The following is a 21,901-nucleotide window of genomic DNA, read 5'->3' as shown; positions in this document are numbered from 1 at the left end:
TCTCTAAACCCCATACCTCCAAGCTGCTTTGTTTCATCTAGTTTCTTCCACCTCTTCCAATGTACCCCTTTCCCATCCTTCTTATTGCTCTACCAAAATTTTGCTATTACTGTATTGATCTCCTTACACAACTTCTAGAGAACTTTCATTGGACTAGCTAAAAGAGTATTTAACTATTAGAGAGTAAAATATGCTCATATTGGATTAGCCAAATTTCAAATTGGAATTTGGCTACAATGACTTTCAAAAGTTTTTTCAAATTTGAAGGTTACTGTACATACATCAAATACATATTTTATTAATTATTTCTCGTTCCATTTCTTTCTATCACATATTTTATCACAATTGATATATTAATTTGAGTTAACGATATATTAATTTAATAAGAATATAATTATTAATTAATATATAATAGGTAGAATAGTAAAAGATGATAAAATAAAATAAATTAATAATTAAAAAAATTAAATATTTTTGAAATTATTAATTATTTATTATTATATAATGAATAAATGTATAATCTAATGTGGAGATTTGATGTGAATAACTAAAATCAAATTTATTTTATATTATTTTATTACTATATAATAAAAAAATAACTATTCTAACGTAAAAATTTATGTGAATGGAATAGTTAAAAGTTAAATTTTTCTTACATTTATAAAAAATATGTTTTAATTTTGACTAATACAATGAGAATACTCTTAGATAAAAGAAACACATTCAAATATAGGTAGACATAACTTGGAGCACAGATTTGATTAAAACTTCCCTTCCACTAGTAGTAAAATTAAATGATGTTAACAAGATGCTTTAACGATTTGATTATAGAATAATATAAACTAAAAAATATTTTGTTCACATACCTTCTTTCACGCGTTCTCACCCAAAGCTTAGAAGTACGAAAATCCCATGTTACCCTTTGGTGGAGGAGAAACTATTTTAGAATTTGTCCGTGACGAAGGCATCTCATTTCATCATTATAAATTTTTTAAATTTTTATATAAAATATAATAAATAATTTAATATTTTAAAATTTTAAAATAATAATAATATTAAAAAATAATATTTTAATAATATTTTATTTAACTTTTAATTTTTATATTTTATTCGATTTATCTCATTATTTAAATATTACCTTAATACGACGGGGCGACGTGTAACCCTTTGATTGGTGAATACACGTAGTTCGTTCCCAACAGGCGTTGAAAAACAGAACCGCGAGAGGGTTTTCCTTGTGCTCTTCCCAAGTCAGCCCACCGCTCCGAATTCAATTCACAGAAACGCACTCAGACACCGGGAGAGAAGGAAAGATAGAGAATGAGAACGAAGAGAGCATTGGCCATATCTCGACCAATCTTCTTTTTCTTATGCTTTTTCGCATTCAATTTCAATCTCTGTCACGCGCTCTACGGACCATCTTCACCAGTGGTTCAGCTAAACCCTTCCAACTTCAAGGCCAAGGTAATCTTCTTCTCTTTTTTTAAATATATATTCTATATTTTGTAAATTTCCTAGTTTTAGTGTTTTTCTTGTGCTGGATCATTTCTTATTCTCACAATTCTGGAATACGATTGGTTGCGTACGATACTATTTCTGGCAATAATAATAATCATAATACTTCCGAGATCTTATCGCGAAAAGATTTAATTCTGATTGCTAATGGGCGTGCTTTGGTTTTTTTAAATGTGTTGGAGTTTTTCTTCCTTCGTACTCGCTTGATTCATGCATTTTAGATCTGGTTTTTCAGTGTCTTAGACTCATAGAGCTACTACCAGAATTATTAGTAGTAGTGCAAGTATTTTTCTTATTTTGGTTTTGGTTCGAGATTGAATAATGTTTTATCAGTGAATATAACTCTATCATAAACTTATGAGACGAAGAATATGATTTGGTAGTTTTGGATTCTATATGAGGAGCCATTTGTACTCATAATTATATTTTTTTTCATATGTTTGTGTGTGTATTTACACACGTTTTATCTATTTTTTGATAAATTATTTGTATATAATTGTATTTGTTTTATATATATTCTATTAGCACTAGAAACGTATTGGGGTGTTATTCATTTTGCTCCCATTTAAAAAACACCTCTATTAGTTAGCTTTTTCTTATTAAGCAAACATCAGGAGGCTGAAAAGAGTTTGTATTACATTGCGTTATGCAATTGTGAGTGATGTTTTTAGTTTGTGTCCAAACAATTTGTATTGTACTGCAAACACACTTTATCCCAAAACAGTCGTTTGGTGAATGTTTTGCAATATTAACAAGATTCAAGTGTAACCCTATACATACTAGAATTTTCCTCCTTACTCAACCATATTGTCTATCATTCAGTTATCTTATGTGGCATGTGGTTGGGATATGTAATTGGGAAATGCTTGGTCTATAAAGAAATCCTACAAAACTAAACTTACAAACTGATGTGCCTTAATGTGGTACATCATATTAGCTCATTTTATTATAAAGTAGATCTAATGTCTCACATAAAGCCACTTCAATTTGTAGGTTTGCTTTTGTAAAATCCCTTTGTAGAGTTAGCACTTCTCTATGTAATACTAATCACATAATTGTGTTTGTTATTTCTTCTCTCAGCTGGGCGAGAGTAGTACTAGGATAGGTGACCTCCTGGGAAGTCCTCATGTTGCACCCCTCGTTTTCTATTGTAACCTCTAGCTAGGCATCCTTCATGTATACTTCCTGTGTACCTGGGCTTTGCCTATTTCTATGAATATATTATCTTTGTTTACCTATCAAAAAAAAAAAAAAAAAATGTCTTCTCTCAGCTGGTAAAGTAGCATTGCAATTGTTTAGTTATTTTGTCTAATTTCTGATACTATTAATTTAGGTTGTGTTTACCTTTAAAAAAAAGTTGTGTATTATAATCATAATTTATTATTTTAAAATAAGTATACATTCTAGCGTTCCTGATGCTTGGTAGGATAAATCCATGTTACTGATGGCAGGTTCTGAACTCGAATGGAATTGTTCTGGTTGAGTTTTTTGCGCCATGGTGTGGCCACTGTCAGGCTCTAACGCCTATATGGGAAAAGGCCGCCGCCGTATTGAAAGGTGTCGCCACTGTGGCAGCACTTGATGCTGATGCACACCAGTCCCTTGCTCAGGTTTGGAAGTGTTTCCTCAATGATAATGTGTGCTGAGAACTGCAGAATTGGAGTAAATAACAGGTTTTTAATATACTGATAACAAATTAACATATATTTAATAGTTTTGCAAACGGTAGTTGCCAATTGGGAATTTTTTGCTAATTGATGGAAAATTACTATACTTGAAAAGTAGTTTTTTGTATTTATAGTATAATAATCATTTAGAGAGATGAAATCTATTTTGGTGTTGAAACTTTTTTTGATAATCATGAGCATTTACTCAAGGTTTGAAGAAGACATGTTTTTGTAAGATATTCATACTTGGTCTGAAAGGATTGTGGCCTTATCACAACCCTTAGGGGTTGGCTCAAGTGGTAAAGACCTTGGTCTTGGTGGTATGCTCCATCCAAGCTCAAAGGTTCGAATCCCACTAGGTGCAAACAATTTCTAGGGGCCATGGGACTGGAGGATTTTCTCCTTGAATTACCTGAGGTGCACTTGCGGAAAACTCCTTGCTGAGGGCCTGTGCACCCCCGGGATTAGCTAGATGTTGTTCCCGGACACCCGGTGCCAATAAAAAAAAAAAAAAGAATTGTGGCTTATCACATTCAATTGCTGACTCGAGATTAAACAGAATCATTGTTTGCGTGGTTGGTGTGCTTGATTTCCCTGTAGGAATATGGGATTAAAGGATTTCCTACCATAAAGGTGTTTGCACCTGGAAAGCCTCCAGTAGATTACCAAGGAGCTAGAGATGTCAAACCCATTGCAGAATTTGCACTTCAACAGGTTTGTTTTGATTTTTTAACTTGCACTGATTTTTTTTTTTTTTTTTGTCTTGGTTTTATAACTTTTATTGATATGATGTTATCACTGAAGCCAATGATTGTGCACATTAACTAAGCTACAGAAAGTGGCTAAAACTCATGGGCTGCATCGCAATGTTCTGATGCATTGATGCTACCTTTAGTGAAAAGCTTCGTTTGTTTTGAGGGTTTAGATCCCCTAGAATTCGGACAAGAACTCTAGGAGCTAGAATTGGAAAAAGATAGACATATAACGTGGCTTCCATTCTAGTTCCAGAACTCTAGGGGATCTAAATCATTGTTTTAATTTCCGCAGAAATGTTACCTATTATATCAGACATGTCCTGTATATAATTGTGGTGATGGGGTTACCTGATGAGATAGTCATATTGCTTCTGATGTGGTACTAGTTTCAATATTTTTGAAATATCACTATTTGGAGACCTGTGTGATGCACAGAAATAACTAAATTATTAAATAAAAAATACTATTAATTAAGTTAGCATGCTGTATATGATTCAGAAAAGAGTCAATGTTAGTACCTTGATCTCCAAAATTTGATTAAGCACTTTGATCTTCTCTCCGATCTTCTCTCCTAATTCTCTTTTGTTCCTGTGTTAGCAATAGGATACCTTACAAAATTTGCTTGAGTGGAGAGAAGAACCAATGGTTCATTATATGGCGTGTCAGAGTAACCATGGTCATCAAGAGTCATAACTTATAGGCTTTTTTACTTTCCCTAAAATCCAATTACCCTTGTGAATCCATTGATTACAAAACTAAAAGGAAATGAATTGAGCCAAAAAAAAAAAAAAAGCATTAGGAAAATTAAAAGCTCTACTAAATTTAATTGAAGATTAGTAACTTGATTAGATATATAATTTTCATTTAATGACTCTAACTTACTAACATATATTATTTAATTTTCATTTAGGGGAAAATATACTGTTTCACCCAAAACTACCAAAAGTGTCAATTGCATCCTAAAATTGCAATAGGTGTCACTTTGCACCCTTCATTCAGATAAGACTACTAAGATTGTCTCACGTGATCAATTTTTTAATGTTTAGATATTAACCAATGGTTCATAATGAAAAAAAAAAAAAAGGTATTTTCCAGTCCACAACGGAAATTTTGGTAATTTAGGAGCAAAGCAAAAAATTAAGTGGTTGGTGGTGGGTGAAAGTGTAGTTTCCCTTTCATTTAATAAAATAACGGGGAGCTGATGATGTGATTTAACAGGAGCAAAACTCTATGCTCTCAAAGTTATATATATCTAGAAAAAAGCTACTTTCACCTGGGACGCGTACACCCTGCATACCCGGTTCCAACTCAGCTTTAATTAAACGGTGTGTTTAATTAAACGGTGTGTTTTCAAATGTAAAAGTCTTTCAGAAATCGAGTTCCACCCAGTTCACCAGTCTTTTAGAAATTGAACTCCAGCCGAGAAAATCTTCACCAGTTCACCTCATCTCCAGGATTGAACTTGCCCCGAAACACCCGAGACAATCTATCAAAGTTCCTGCAGAATATTTTTTTCTTCCCACAACAATGTATCAGCTACTCAAGATTCACTCGAAACCCAACACAAATTCGGATTCTCAAAACTCAAAAACTCGAAAAAAAAAGGGGACTAAAACCCAAATGAGATTTCTCTTAGAATTGTCAAAACCCAGTGGTAAAAACTAGCCAGGACTTGTGGGTGATGAATGAATGAGCTTTATATAGATTCTAGAAGTAGAAAGAGAATAAGTAATGGGAAAGAGGAAGAGAAAGTTAGACTTGTTTTTCGTGTTGAGGAATAAGGTAGGCAAAGACGGGAGAGTTTTCAAAGAAGGAAACCAAAAGAATCCTCCACCTCAGACTCAAAGACTTGACTTTTTTTGGAACGAGATGAATGGAAGCCGAGGAGGAAGAAGAAAGAAAAAGAGGGAAAGCACACGATGGCGATGAAACGCGACAGTGGATGAGGAAAAAGCAAAATGGTCGCTTTCCTCGCGCCGTTACGTGTCTTCTCGGCACTTTCCCTCATGACGGGTTCAACGGCACGAAAACGAGATGGTTGATGCAACATAGGGATGAGTTTGGCAAGGAATGAAGAGGATTTCTGAGGATTTCTGAGATGAAAACATGGATGAGTTTGCCGCATAATAGATTTATGAAATCGTGTTTTTTTTTTATTTATTAAAATAATAATATAAAAGTGATGTGGCATTAGCCACGTCACACGGTTCCGCAACAGGTACCCAACGCCGGGTCCCTGTAGCAGAATTGATATATCTATTGGTTGCTGTGCACTAATTCTGGATAATAGTTTGTGTTTAACTGGACACTCGTAGATTAAAGATATCAGTTTACAAGGTGAGAGGTTGTATGACTATGCCAAACATTCAGGCGGTATTGACTTGCTGGTTTTCATCTTCCCTATAATTCAAAGTTCGTCGTAGGTTGGTTTTGAGTGTAAAACAAACACGTATGTGGATGATCTTGATTAAAAAGGATCTAAAAATAAAAATGTAGGAATCCCTATCTGTTGGCAATGGTCTAGACAAGTTGGGTGGTTGTATGACAAGAAAATGTATTGTTAACTTCAGTTTTGTGGTTGATCGGTATGGGCAATTTCTCACTGTTCAGTGGATCATCTGTCTTACTTGACTGTACAATGCTTGAACCAAGAACTTGTGTCTTGCGTTACATGTTGTGGCTCTAACTGCATGGTTTCACAGGTAAAGGCACTTCTAAAGGAACGATTAAGTGGAAAAGCAGCCGGAGGATCAAATGGAAAATCTGAACCAAGTGCTTCAGTGGAATTGAATTCCCGCAATTTTGATGAATTGGTGCTTAAAAGTAAGGAACTTTGGATTGTCGAGTTTTTTGCACCCTGGTAAGTGGTTTTTTTGGTCTACCTTTGCGAGCTAATTTGGATTTATGGTTCCCTTCATAACACATTTTGAGTGTGGGTTGAATCTAAAATATCAGTTTTGGCAGTATGGATCTAAATTAACTTTAAACATTTTTTCATTTTATTTTTATAGGAAAATTACTTGAACATTCCTAGTTTTGATGATAATTCTTGTCTAATTTTTTTCTTAAAAGGTGTGGACATTGTAAAAAATTGGCTCCTGAGTGGAAGAAGGCTTCTAATAACTTGATGGGCAAGGTGAAGCTAGGTCATGTTGACTGTGACTCAGAAAAGGTGAGACTGAACTTTTAGAAAGTGCAATGCGATGAGAAATATGCTATTTTTATTTCATTCATTTGTTAGCATTTTTGTAACCCCTAGGGGTTGGTTCAAGTGGTAAAGGCCTTGGTCATGGTGGTATGCTCCCTCTAGGTCTAAAGTTTGAATACTCTTGGGTGCAAACAATTTCTAAGAGCATCGGACTGAGGGAACTTCCCCTTGAATTACTTGAGGTGCATTTGCTGTAAACTCCTTGTTGAGGACCTGTGCACCTCCGGGATTAGTCAGGACTTCGTTCTTGGACACCTGGTGCCAATAAAAAAAAATTAACATTTTTGTCTAGGTGCAGAGATTTGATTTGCTTGTCTAATTTTTTTTGTTGGCATACTCTTCAGTTTGGATTGAAAGTGAGAGGTTTCTAAGAGTTGTGTAAATATTATTATTTTTTTTATAGGTAATCAAGAATTTGCAACTGAAATAAATCAAGGGCATTTAGCCCATTAAAATCAATGGGCTAAAGGTCAACTCTTACATGGACATTTAGCCCATTAAATTAATGGACATTTTGTGCCAGATATTATGCCACAAAGGTCAACTCTCCTCTATGAATTAATATGCCTTTCAAAGTAATATCATGTCTCCATCGATTATACTTGTAGTTTATTTATTTTTTTATAAGTATCGATTATACTTGTAGTTCTCATTCATAGATTGCGATTAACTCCATCAATACCACCTCATGGTTTCTCCACCTTCCTTTGTTTTAAGATAGCGTTCTTACATGCATGCATATTGCTTATGCACATGCATTTTCTTTCTTAAAGTTGATGATTGTTTTCACATGACACACTGATTGCCAAACCCTTGGATGGGAGATTTAAGAAATTGTGGTTTCTTGGATGCATGGTTTGCTTTCTTAAATCACATGGTTCTGATACATTGGCTTTACCAGTCTCTGATGAGCAGGTTCAATGTTCAAGGGTTTCCCACCATCTTGGTATTTGGAGCTGACAAAGATAGCCCAATCCCCTATGAGGGTGCAAGAACTGCCTCGGCAATTGAATCATTTGCTCTTGTGCAGCTGGAAACAAATATTGCACCTCCTGAAGTGACTGAGCTGACTGGCACTGTAAGCACTTCTCTACCAAAGCTTGTACTATAGAATTCTTATCAGGGAAATGCGCTAGCTTTATATAAATCTTCTTTATAGGATGCCATGGAGGAGAAATGCGGTTCAGCTGCCATCTGTTTTGTTGCTTTCCTGCCTGACATTTTGGATTCCAAGGCTGAAGGGAGGAACAAGTACATTCAGCAGTTATTAACTGTTGCAGAGAAGTTCGGAAGGAGTCCATACAGGTAATTACCTCGAAGTCCTTAACCATTCATTTTGACTCTTTTTTCTGATTTCATGTTTACTCTGTCTCTCTATGTGATACCCCATTCTGATAAGTGATAAAAATAAACGGTGTATGAGATCTCACATTGCTTGGGAAGAATAAATTTTTGCTCTTTATAATGTTCCAATGGGACTCCAATTGTGATACCCCATTCTGAAAAATTATAAGAGTAGGTGGTGTATGGGATCCCACATTGCTTGGGAATGAGAAGTTCTTGCTCATTATAATGTTCCAATTAGATTCCAATTATTTCATTGACTAGTCCTTTTAGGAGTATAGGCCATGTAGTTTGGGCTTTCCATTGGGGGCATTATAAATGGTATCGAAGTCTATCTTAATCATAAATGTGGGACTTGAGCTGTGCCACCTACGACAAACTGGGCCGAGGACATCAGTGATAAGGTTAGATGGTGTATGGGATCTCGCATTGTTTGGGAAGAGAACTCGCTCTTTATAATGTTCCAATAGAGCTCCAATTGTATCATTAAATAGTCTTTTTGGAGTATAGACCATGTAACTTGGGCCTTTCATTAGGATGTTACACTCTCTCTCTGAGAGATAGGTTCTTTAGATTTTTCCATAAAAACCGAATATTATGCTTTCATCAAACACCTTATGTAAACGCCTCAAATGTTGTGAGAAACTTCATGGGGGTCAATGGTTACAGAAGTAATAACTGATTTTATATTTTCATGTGTTACAGCTATGTCTGGGCAGCAGCTGGTAGGCAGCCAGATCTAGAGAAGCGTGTAGGTGTTGGTGGGTATGGTTATCCTGCTTTGGTAGCCTTGAACGTGAAGAAAGGTGCATATGCCCCACTTAAGAGTGCATTTGAACTTGACCAGATTGTGTAAGTTCTGCTTCTGCTTCTGCTTTTTATATCAAACACCAATATAGGTATGGACAGAAAGATGAATATATATTTTATTTGGTTTCTCAGAGAGTTTGTGAAGGAAGCTGGACGTGGAGGAAAGGGCAATTTGCCTCTGGATGGCGCTCCCGTGATTGTGAAAACGGAACCTTGGGATGGTAAAGATGGAGAGATCATTGAAGAGGATGAATTTTCCCTTGAAGAACTCATGGGGGAAGACGCTACCAACAAGGATGAGTTATGATCAACTTAAAGCAGTATAGCAGAGAGCAGAGAGAGAGAGAGAGAGAGGAAGAGAGAGTTGGCTAAACACGATTTTGTTGTTACCAACAATGGATTTGGCTTATGTGGCATTCAATAGCTACTGTATTTAAATGATTTAAGTGGCTTAATTTCGGTGGTGAAAGTGATCCTTGTGAGGAATGCTACCTAAATGTCTCTTCCCTAATACTTCTTCTTGCCCCGGAAGTTAAAATTCAATCATCATCATAATGCGAAGGTTCATGTCATGTCTAAAAAAGATACCGATGTTATATTACACAATCTCATTTCTCACATTTAATGGCGGAGGTCTTTGCCAAAGCACGAAGCCAAAATGGCCCATCGAAAGAAGAGTTTGGGTGCATATCAAAATGCGTTTATTAATAAGCGGTGGAGCCTGAACGGTGGCGAGGGCTAACATGCGCTGGAGAGTGAGGACTTGTTTGGTGAAGTGTGACAGATACTAGACCCATTTTGAGAGAAGGTGACTGGAGAGTTGTATGCCTATATCTAAGGTCTCTTTGATTAGACATAAGATGATATTATATGATATAAAAGTTGAAAGTTAAATAAAATATTATTAGAATATAATTTTTATTTTGAGATCTAAAAATGTTGAATTGTTTATTATAATTTGTGTAAGGATTTGAGAAAGTTGTAATGATTATATGAGATGAAATGAAATAGTTTAGTTTATGTAATTAAATCAGGCTAAGTGGACATGACATAAGAAGTAGAAGTAGGATTTTATGGGCTAGATTTGGGCTTGCTCTTATTGAAAAATACCATCGTACTTCTAATATAATGCTAAATAATTGATGTTAACAACGTATTTCGCACATCGGTCCACAAGTTCAATGATTCTACACACGAGCAATGTAAGGGCTTGGTGGGTGATAAAACACCTCCGATGTCTAAGTCAATCCTCTAAGAGATCAAGAGAATTTTCTATGTAAGAGTGCATGAGAGTATTTCTCATTTGGGGTTAGGCTTTTATATTCCCGGGTCATGTCTTCTGTGGTAGGTGGATGAGTGCAGCCATTATCTGGTCACTCTGTCAGGAACGCCTCTCACTGAGATCTCTTATATGTGCTTTGTTTCTGCCTATTTAGTGTGGTGTAGTGTCCTTACAAGTCATCGGGACAGGATTGTGTCAGAGTGAATGTTATCCCATCTTCACTTATTGATTCTTTTCCCGCATTGGCTTTGGGTCCTTTTTCTCCTATCTTAGTTGGTGGGCCAGTTACACTAGCTGTTGGGCCTCTTGGAGATGGACCAGGCCTAGCCTAGTGGGTAATGACTAATGAGAATTTCCCTTCCAATTGACATAACAAAATTGTCACCATGAAACGATCATATTGAAATTGATCCTAGATGCCAAGAAACTAACGCTAAAAGTCCAACCTTTATTTAATACCAAATAATCAAGCATTATATAAGGAGGTATGAGAAAACAATTTAAGCATCGCATAGATGTACAAGTAGCTATTAAGGGTCTATTTGGAAATACAACTATTTTAATATATTTTCATCCTATTTTACTATTCACAAACAGTTCACTAATATTCATAAATTATTTAGTACTATTCACAAACTATTTCACTTCTATTTATAGATGATCTTAGATATTCTTAGCATTTAAATGGAGTTTGTGAAGTTGAAAATTTGATCCCACATTACGTGTGATAATTCTTGCAGCCATTGTAGACCAAATGCATCTAAGATTTATAATCCTTCAGAGACCTTTCTACTTCAACCCATGTTCTTACGTCCAAATAAAACTAGAAGCAAGGGCGGAACTATGTTGAAGATTTGGGGGGCTACAGCCCCTCAAAAGTTTTAAAAATTAGTCTTATATACGGTATAATTACAATTTTAAGTGTAAATATTCTTAAAATATTTAAGATTGTCCCCAACACTCAAACACACAGTATATCACTCAAATGTCATTAAGTCTATTAACATAATAACCTTGATTTGACATCTCTATATCTCTTTATTTGCCTTTGGTGTGTTTTGTGCGGTTTATTTAGTTTCATATCAATAATATCATATAAGTTTTTCTTGGTTTTCTGAGCTTACATAGTCACATGATTTTTTTTTTTATTTCTCATCTGGGTCATTCTCGACTTCATTGAGTTTTTGCCTATCACTTATACATAATCTTCCTTTACAACATTTGAGATTTTTTTAACCACATATTAATCAATTAACTAGCTAGAAGTTTCAAGAGAGTTTAGCTAATAGTTAAAACAAAACTGGAAGATTCTTGCATATGGGAGGCAGCAAATTTATCTAACTAGATGATTGATGAGGCGTTTCTAGCTAAAGAGATAGAGAGAGTATGCGAATAATTTATTTTCTTTTGTGAAGAATTTATTAGTTATTCAAATACTTTTTTTTTTTGTTCACTTATTAATGGTAATACAATTATACAATAAAAATGTAACGACTTTAATATTATTAGATACTTTTTTCAAATTTATTTTTGATCTATAAATTTTTCTTAAAGTTTAAAAAAATATAAGTAAATTGAGAACAATTGTATAATTTTATGACGTATAATTATTATTTTTATATAGTTACGTGCAAAAAGTATATATTACTTATACTGACACATACCACGCACTTTGACGATCGCCTCCGAGATGCCAAATCCTAGTTTCGCCTTTAGAAGGTTTTGGTTTTTGTTTTCTTATATATTAGTAGGAGGGCAGATGCATGGCACTTGCCCGACTTCCCCTATAAATATTATTTAAAATTTGAAGAAAAATAAAATAAGAAATGATTTTTTCAAAAATAATACTAAATACAGTTATGGATTGTGCAAGTATCGCGCATTCATTTTGAAAAAGAATGAGCTCTATCATTAAAAAATTTAATTTTTTCATGTGAGTATCATATTTGTTTACTTTTTTCAAACAGAGTGCGTGTCAATTGTGCACTATGACTGCAAATATCATCTCTTTTTTTCAAACCACCACAGGAGGCAACGACTCAGACACAAGGCCGAACAAGGAGTACTCGTACGGGTGTGTATGCACCACGGGCAAGGAGAGAGCACATGAACACAAAGGCAACCAAGGAGTGCTCAAATCCCGGGGCAAGCAACAATAGCTCCAACATAAGATAAGCGAAAGTGCTCGCATCCCGGGCGAGCAAAGAGAACTCGTATCTCAGACTAGCAAATAGAACTTGAAAGATCTTGTGCGTGAAACGAGCACCATGAGGAGCAAAAACCTCACCCCTTAAAGAGTAACAGTGCTCACCCTTTTGGCAAGCACCCTAAAAGAGCATGAAGGGTTCGCCTATGGGCTAAGAGTGCTTGCCTGGTGGGGTGGCGAGAAAAATGTTCTTCCCAAGGGCCATAAAAGGTGCTCACTCCTGGTAAGGACTATGTTACTCAAAAGTGTCTGTCGTCCTCTTGGTCGAGCACTATATTGGTCAAAGCATCGGACCCCCGAAGGGCGAGCAATGCTCTCCTCCCATGGGGTGACCTAAGAGAGCTTGCACCCCGGGTCGAGCAAAGAGTGTCCCACTGGGGCGAGCAACAACAGCTTTCCCTTGGCCAAAAAGGTGTCCCACCGGGGTGAGCACTCAAAAGAACTAAATGAAATGATGTTTGCCAAAGTGCTTGTCCCAAGGTGAGCAAAAGAGCTCTCCTTTTGGCAAGCGAGATGCTCCTCATGAAGGGCGCTTTGGGTGAGTATTCAAACAAATAAATGAAATGATCTCGCATTTGAGATTTGAGAACTTTGCTCGGTGCGAGCAAAACTCCTCTCAACCCAAGAGGGTGAGTGAAGCGCTTGCACTTGTTGGGTGCAAGCAAAAAATGCTCGAATCTAATAGAGAAAAAGTGTTCACACCCCGAGGTGAGCAATAATACTTGCTCGCACTCATAGGGTAAGCACTTTGGTCCCATTACATGCTCAAGAATAGTGCCTGATGGACGTGGGAGCTCGTTGCAAATCATACAAGCTCCACAATATGTAATGCATACATGGAAGGTCGAATTACGGGGGTTGGAAAAATGCAGATAGGACAGAAAAAATGAAGATAGAACAAAAAAATGAAGATATGACAAAAAAATGCCTAAGGCTGAAAATGAAGAGAGGAAAGAAAAATAAAGATAAGACTAAAACTAAAGATAAGACAAAGGCTCCACAAACTTTCTTTCCCAGTAAAGACATATCTTGTATTCAAGTTTCACATGCGTCTCCTTATGAATTGACCACTTGCTCATGAGTTGATCATAAGTGTCTGTAGCCTTCTTGGGAAAGAACTATGTTGATACCCCAAAACTTAACCAAAAGTGCTTGGCCAAGAAGGGCGAGCAACAATGCTTGCCATCTAGGCAAACACAATGGAAAACAAAGTATTCAGTCTATGCATAAGTGGTCTCCACTCTCATGGCGGGCACCATAGAGACAAAGTGCTAGTATCAAGCATGGACGCACCGTAGGAGTCCACCCATGGGAGGCAAAGTGTTCTTAATTACCACACATGGCTCATAAGGGTGTTATGATTAAATAAGTAGCTTTAGTAGGGATATTTATGTTGGACGGAAAAATGAAGACAGGACGAAAAACTAGGAAAAAAGGTCCTAAGATTGAAAATGATGATAGGACAGAGATATAAAGATGGTGCAGAAAAATAAATTAGGCCGGAAAATGAAGATAGACAAAACAAAGCCGCTTTGCAGCAGTCCATCTGAAAATAAGCCTTTAACAACCTCCAATAATTCTCTACCACATCAGCAATTACACACAAATCAAAATAAGCTCATTACACTAGATAATAAAAACATATTCCCGTCGCCCAAGAACACCATTTTCACGTCAGAATTTCACTGCCCAACAACACATCTCCAATCCACACCACTTTTACTAGCTTTTTATTCTTTATTTTTCTACTTTTCGTCAAAATTCGTAGATAAACTTTCACTTTCTTCCCCAATTTTCTACTGAGATGGTTCCTCTCTGTTCCCTTCTCAGAATCCAAGCTCTCTCTCTCGACAACTACAAGAAAAAATATCCCAACTTTGATAGAATCGTGCGCGAAGTAGTGACTACCAAGCTGCACTACAGCAAATCCTGATCCCCTCTCTCGAAACCCAGACAAAGCCTCCTCCCAAAACACAGAATCATGCAGACCCATCCAATGAAATTAAAAAGATCAGATCAAATAAAAATAGAAAAAATATCAACTGACTCAGAGTCGGAGGAAGATGAGGCAACCACCACAACTATCGGAGGGATCTATTGGAGGTGGGCGGCATTGTTCTTAGTGTCTCACTGTCACACACTTACTAGACCCATCTAATCTCAGCAGCAAGAGAATCCATCGGAGGTCGCGTTCCTTGTGCGATGACGGAGAGAGTGGCGGAGAGGGGGAGATGAAATTTCGTAAAACTAGGTTCTTGGGGAGAGAATGAGAGGGGATGAGGCCTGAGGGATCCATCTGCGTGCGTGCAGTGGGGGCACATGGTAGGTATGTTGAGGAGGCTACGTGTAACTCACCTATTGGAGGGCTATTTTTTGAAGATAAACAGATAGATCGTTTTGAAGATTAACTCTAGACAAAAGCCTCCCCTAGCTTTTTTCCCGAGCAAACTTCCACTTCCGAGTAAAGACAGCTTGTATTCGAGCTTCACATGCGTTACAAATTGAGCATCTAGTACGGTTCATACAGCTCGACTATAACACTTTCAGCATGAAACAAAGCAAATCATCCCACCCGACTTGCTCGATCACGTCCTCAGCATAATCTTGAGTTCGGGCATCAAAAGAACCATGGCAACTGAACAAATTTAAAGTTGTTGCTCAATATTCATGCTCGAACCTTCCGAGCAAGTAAGCTCGACATTTCCAAACATGGAAATGCCATAAAAATACTACAAACATGGAAACTTAATTGTATCTAGCATTTATGTTACATCATACCTAAAGCTTGTCTCCCCTCTATAAGGAGAATAGCTTGCCTTGAGCATAGCTAGTAATCCATTTATGTCATGTTTATAATTGGCCTATGTAGTTAGGGGTGAAAAAAAACCGGTGAACTGGTAAATTGGATCGGTTTGTATATATATATTTAAATTTTTTATATGATTTTTTATATTATATATAATTATATATAAAATAATTTTGTATTATATTATAAATTACCAATTAATATAATATTATATTTTAAAATCCTATATAAATAACTATATATTATTACTATAGTCTATTGTATTAGTAGTTATACCAATACTATATCATTATATATTATAATATACTATAATATATCACTATAGTCTATAATACAATTATAATATATATTAAAAAATACTACAGTATATTATCACTATATTATTGTATACTATAATATATATACTATATAATATACCCAAAAAAGGGGACCGAATTGAACTGGAACCGATAAAATTGGAAGTACCGGTTTAGGGGTGTAACTAGTGTAGTATCGATTTTTCAAATCTCAAAATCGGTATATACCGATTTGGTTCTAAAATATGTCCAAAACCGGACTGAACTAGACCAATTACATCCCTATACATAGCTGTACAAAGAACTAAACAAGGAAATATACAACTGAAGCAATTACAATATAACAATTACAAGATAACGGATGAGCTATTTACAGAAGGCAAAAATAATGCACTGCAGAAATAAATGGGAGAGATTACAGTCATTGATGAGGAACGACATGGGCAGCAAATTAGGAGATATGTCTCTTCACCCTCTACCCCAGCGCATGCACTTGTTTCGAATTACTTTAAAAAAATCACATAGTTCTTTTATATATCTTGGTATTCATTTGTCAAGCATTCCTACAAACAAGATTTTGTATATTGGTATGCTATAATGAGATTGTAACTTTGAGGAATTTCTGGATTTTTTTATATTTTGCTATTGTGAACAATAATAAGAAAGTATGTTAACTTTCTGTTTCCGTTTAATGCCATAAAAATATTGTAAAGAGATAATGTTCTTCAGTGGCTGGTGGGGTTTTCTGAAATGTTCTGATCCCTTGATGATTTAAATTTTTCCAAAGGACCTATGAAGATTGAAAAATGCCAAAAACTTTAGATTTCTGACAAATTCCCTGCTTCTTGTTTCCAGGAATGGGTTACAAATAGTCCTCATTTATAATACAATTCTGTTATATATAATCACTTTTATATATTTTTTGTGCACTTCACTAATGTGGTGGTATTTAACATTTATTTTATATTAAAAAAAGATAATGTAGTCAATCACATCAGTAAAATGCGTAAAGAATATATAAAATTGACTGTAAATGAAGTTTTTGTTTATAATATCACCAAGGCCATGACCTTTGTGGTTAGCGGTCGCCTTCTCATGGCATTGGGGTATATAATTGTGACCATCCTGAAACGGAGTGGCCATATCTTCTCTAATGACAGTGAGCGTGAAGACTGATTGGCTAGAACAACTTAATAATCTCCAATTATGTTTGGGTTCGTGAAGTGCTCGAAAATGTCGAGCTTACGTGCTGAGAAAGTGATTCCGAAGTTTCTTTTCTCTCTCACAGACATGAATTTACGCAAGCCTGATTTTAGATATTACATTTGTTGTGGATGTCGGTTAATTTGGGGCATAAAGTTTCTATTTCCCCCACATTCTATCTCATATCATTCAGTTCATGAGCTGTGGCCTGCAAGAGGAGGAGGCGACGTTGCAACCAAATGCTCATATTAGTTTCATTTTCCATACAAGAATCCTTGAAAATAATCAGCCATATTTTACATATTAATTTAAAAAAAGTCCACTTCCAATTTATCATAGAATATTAAATTATTAAACAGTTATTATTATATAAATAAACTTAATAATATTGGGAGTATCACTATCACCCCACCTATCCCTTCAAAATACCTTGTTTTAGTCATGATCAATTAAGTTACATCATAATGCTTTAAATAAAAAGTTTCTACAATTGGGTTACAAAACTATTTTTTATAATTTTTTTCTTGTAGAAAAACCATCAAAAAAATTTTTTCTGGTGATTTTTCAAAGGTTATTTCCACCCTGGAACATGCATGTTTTGAGGGAAGGAGTGGATAAGGATGATAGAAGACATCCATCTTACCTGGTGTGGACAGCTTGAGATTGAGATGGAATGCAAAAGCTGGCTTTCCCATATGAAGAATGGTACAAAGAATGAATGGCGATTTTTAATCATTTTAGAGAAAAAAGTCACTCAACTGTTTTTTTAACCTTATACCAAAAAAAAAAAAAAAAAACTGTTTTTTTAACCTCGTCATTTCATCGTTTTGTGATAGGAATCAAATGATTAAATAAATAATTAAAAAATAATAAAAATAATTTTATAAGTATTTTTTTCAATAATATTATTAGAAAATTACTTATTTGCTATCAGTTATTTCTTATGAAAATGACTATTTTTGTCAAGATGAGTTTATTCTCGTCACAAATAATTATTTTTATCGCAAATAACTTATCGTAAATACTCATTTTTCTAATACCGTAATCACTATCATATTAAGATAATTATGTTAAAATGATGATTAATAGTATTTTTTTATTTACTAGCAATTGTGATCTTAATCCAATAGTGTTGTATTTTTCATACTTTTAACAAGTCAGGCTTTGGTACTGCTTACTGCTAAGGGCTAACTAAGCATTGCTGCATCACCTTGTGCGAGGGGATGATTGGCAGAGCACAAACCAGATAGAATGCTAACTTCATGACAAAGCCAACCCAACAACTCCCTTTGGACATAGCTCAAGAAAAAGAAAGGGAAGAAAGCTGTCCACTTTCACTTTTTGTTTAATCGTGTTAGGTTTATGCTAATAATATAAGATAAAATTAAAGTGGCTTCTGCTATCTGTTGTATGAATAGCTTGACCTTTACAGGCTGGTTATTTATTTATTTATTTATTTATTGGGTAATCTTACAGGTTGGCTGATTTCGTTTGTTGGGAGGGAAGTCGTGCATCGGTGCAACCTATCCCTTCCCAAACTCGATTAATAAACATTTTATGATTATGGCTTTGAATGACCCCTGAACTAACATTTTATTAATCATTTCTGGTGGAACATGCTGTCAATGTTAATTTTGGAGGCTATGCCATCATTTTATGAACCAAAATCTCATTTTTTTTTCCCAAATAATAGGAGTCTATATGGATCTTCATCACAACAGTAACATATATTTGGTGACATTCCTACTTTGGTTTCGTTTGTTTTCGTAAATGAAATGAGATGAGTTAAAATAAAAATTAAAAGTTGAATAAAATATTATTAGAATATATATTTTTTAATATAATTTTTGTTTTGAGATTTGAAAAAATTGAATTGTTTATTTTATTTTATGTGAAAATTTGAAAAAAATTATAATAATTAGATAAAAAAATATGAGATGAGTTGATAAATTTTGTGAAAATGAACGGGACAGCATAAAATCTAACTTTCCCAACCACATGATATGAGGTCAAATCTTTATTAAAAAAAAAAAAATGAAAATGATAGTTTTTGCCTTAAAATTGGTGTGGAATGGACTTTTCTTGGACATCTATGTATATTAGTTCTACCTCTATCACATAATGTATTGAATTCCTCTGGGTGGTAAGAGTTTGAATCAATTAATGACGCCAAAGACCCATGTTCAGGATTTGATATTGGGATGAGCTAGCTGTTCCCTTCACGTTATTCAACCTAAATTTGTCTAGGGATTTGCATCCATTTAAAATATATCGCCTTTCCTTGGCAACAATAGTTGCTTGGAGTATCTGCAACATTCTAATACGTATCTTCAAGAAGCAAAACATGTCACTTGCAAAACCTAATCCCCGAGAGTTCCATACTCCGTGGCAAAACAAGAAATGTCTGCTACTCTTTCCACGTTGCTACTAAAGTTGACTATTTTTTACAATAGAAATGATATTTATAGTTATAGAGTGTATAAATGCTACATATTTTTTTTTAAAAAGTAAATAAATATAAGATTCACACGCTTAAATTATTTTTTTTCCAATAAATTTAATTTTTTTTAAAATATACAGTACTTATACAATTATAATTATCTATAACATTATTCTACAAATAAAATGCATCCGTATACATGGATTGCGTGGCAGTGCCGAGCCTCACCAAATATGCCCTCCCAGCCCTTTATTTTACTAAACTTTTGTTTATCAATTCTGCTACAGGTACCCGTTGCGAAATCGCTGATGTGGTTAATGCCACGCCAGCTTTATATTATATTAAAAAAAAGGGAAAGTAGCCGATTTCAGAATGCCAAATTGATTTCTGATTTCAGAAACCAAAAACTATTTTTTCTGTGAGTTCGTCGTTCTCTATCTATGGATTGTTCTGAAACCATTTTGGCTGAAAAGAAAAGCACGTTCGTCATTCTTCATCGCGTTCAAGTGAGTGCCGTCGTTCTCTATTTTATGGTTTTTTTTTTTGTATTTTTCTTAATCTTTGGCATCACCGGCTCCATCACCGTCGTCCAAAGCGAAGTTTTCCACTTGGACCCGCCAAGATGGCGTGGATTCTCTCTCGTCAACAAATTTCACACACCACCAAGAGCTGCACTTGACCAGAACATGTCCTCCTCTTGCTCACCATTTCCCAACCCACATTCAGTTTCTTTCTCAACACACTCGAACCAAAAATCATTGCAAACTGTAATCACCTATCCCATAATTGTGACGACGCCGGCCCAACTTGCATAGTTGCATGCTCTCCTATTCTCTCCTCCAAGCTCCTCCTTTCCCTCCCCCACAATTTTCTTCCACTTCGCTCATCATAGCCCTTAAACCCTCACTCTTTACTCCATTCCTCTCAATGAAGGACCGGCCTCCGACCTCCTACGGCGCCGTTTACGTCCCTCCCCACCACCGCTTACTCTCTGTCATCACTTCCCCGAATCACAGCTCTGCGGCTCTCATCGACTCCAAGCTCCGTGAAGCCCAAAGCTCGAACCAGGAACATCTCCACAAGGGGAATTCTCAGTACAACTCGGCATGCGATGATATGGTCTCCGAGGAAGACTCAGATCGTGAGTTTGAGTCATTTTCACAGTCGGTAAGAAGATAAGATAACCACCCTGCGTGAATCGTCTTCATTGCTTGCTTGGGAAGGTTCCCGTGTTCCGTGCGGGGTTCCATGGTCTTCTTGTTGAGGCGAAACTAAGATGAGGTGAACTGGGAGCCTTCATTCATGATTGACCCGATTCCAAATTCAAAAGGCCTTTCTTCGAGCTTCTGGGAGTCAAATGAAATTGAACGAAGGGATTATTAAAGCCGTACCATTTTAATAATTCCACGTGGACTCCTGAGTACGTGGCGGTACCCCTCCCGTGTACAAGTAGCATTTTTGTTTATAATAATTAAAAACTCAATTATATATTTATTCCAATTGAACTATCATATTCGGGAGAGACATAGAGACATATATATTTACAATAATTTGATATAATTTTGATTACACTTTCTTACCATTTATTTAAAGGTGTTAAAATTAATTATTCTACATATAATATCGCTTAGAGTGCGATTCTATTAAATTTAATAATTCAGTTTTAAAATATATATTATACTGCACTTTTATTTTATTTTTATATTAATAGAATATTAATGTGAATTATCATCCTGCATCATTATATATATATATATATATATATATATATATATTTTTTTTTTTTTAAATTTTAGAAAACATCATAACTCTGAAATTCCCAACAATGCCCTGTCAATTTTCCTCTCCCATATATTCCACAAAATTTTTTGCTGACATTAACGAAAAAGACACCACCAGGCACCAGGCTCCAGCTCGGAATTCGGAGGCACAGACCCAAAGTCTATTGCCGCCATCTGGGCCGGTGGCCACCGCATAATCAACTCCCTTCTTAGGCTTGGTTTGGGGTTTGGGCGGTAGAATATCTTAAAAGTATTGAAAATATTTATGAATAATAAAAAAAATATTAAATAATAGTAAAAAAATAAGTAAAAATTAATAAATAATAAAAAAATAAGTAAAAAGTAATAATAAAATAAAGAAAAATATTGAAATACTCTCACTTATCAAACAAGTCATTTTTTATAAAAAGAAATTTATAAATATTATAATTTAATGAGAATTACTATAAATATAAATAGATTATATAAAATAAATTTATAAATTGATATAACTTTATATAATTCGTTAGATCTATTTTATAATAAAAATAATTTTACAATCTAATGTATTACATCAAATTATATAAATTTTTAGGTTTATTTATATAT

General features: G+C 35.1%; 1 protein-coding gene across 1 annotated transcript; it reads left to right on the top strand.

Annotated features, from left to right (window-relative positions):
• The first annotated feature begins 1,227 nt into the window (after positions 1–1,227).
• On the top strand, positions 1,228–9,790 carry LOC121248590 (protein disulfide isomerase-like 2-3). Its single transcript, XM_041147096.1, has 9 exons — positions 1,228–1,464; positions 2,967–3,125; positions 3,783–3,896; positions 6,640–6,797; positions 7,010–7,109; positions 8,047–8,223; positions 8,305–8,450; positions 9,195–9,341; positions 9,432–9,790. Exons 1-9 carry the CDS (start codon positions 1,321–1,323, stop codon positions 9,604–9,606), a joined length of 1,320 nt encoding a protein of 439 aa, XP_041003030.1. The 5' UTR covers positions 1,228–1,320; the 3' UTR covers positions 9,607–9,790.
• The last annotated feature ends 12,111 nt before the right edge of the window (positions 9,791–21,901 follow it).

This window comes from Juglans microcarpa x Juglans regia, chromosome 2D (assembly GCF_004785595.1).
Source record: "Juglans microcarpa x Juglans regia isolate MS1-56 chromosome 2D, Jm3101_v1.0, whole genome shotgun sequence".
In the NCBI taxonomy this organism is placed as follows: Eukaryota; Viridiplantae; Streptophyta; class Magnoliopsida; order Fagales; family Juglandaceae; genus Juglans; species Juglans microcarpa x Juglans regia.
This window is presented reverse-complemented; position numbering and strand designations above follow the sequence as displayed.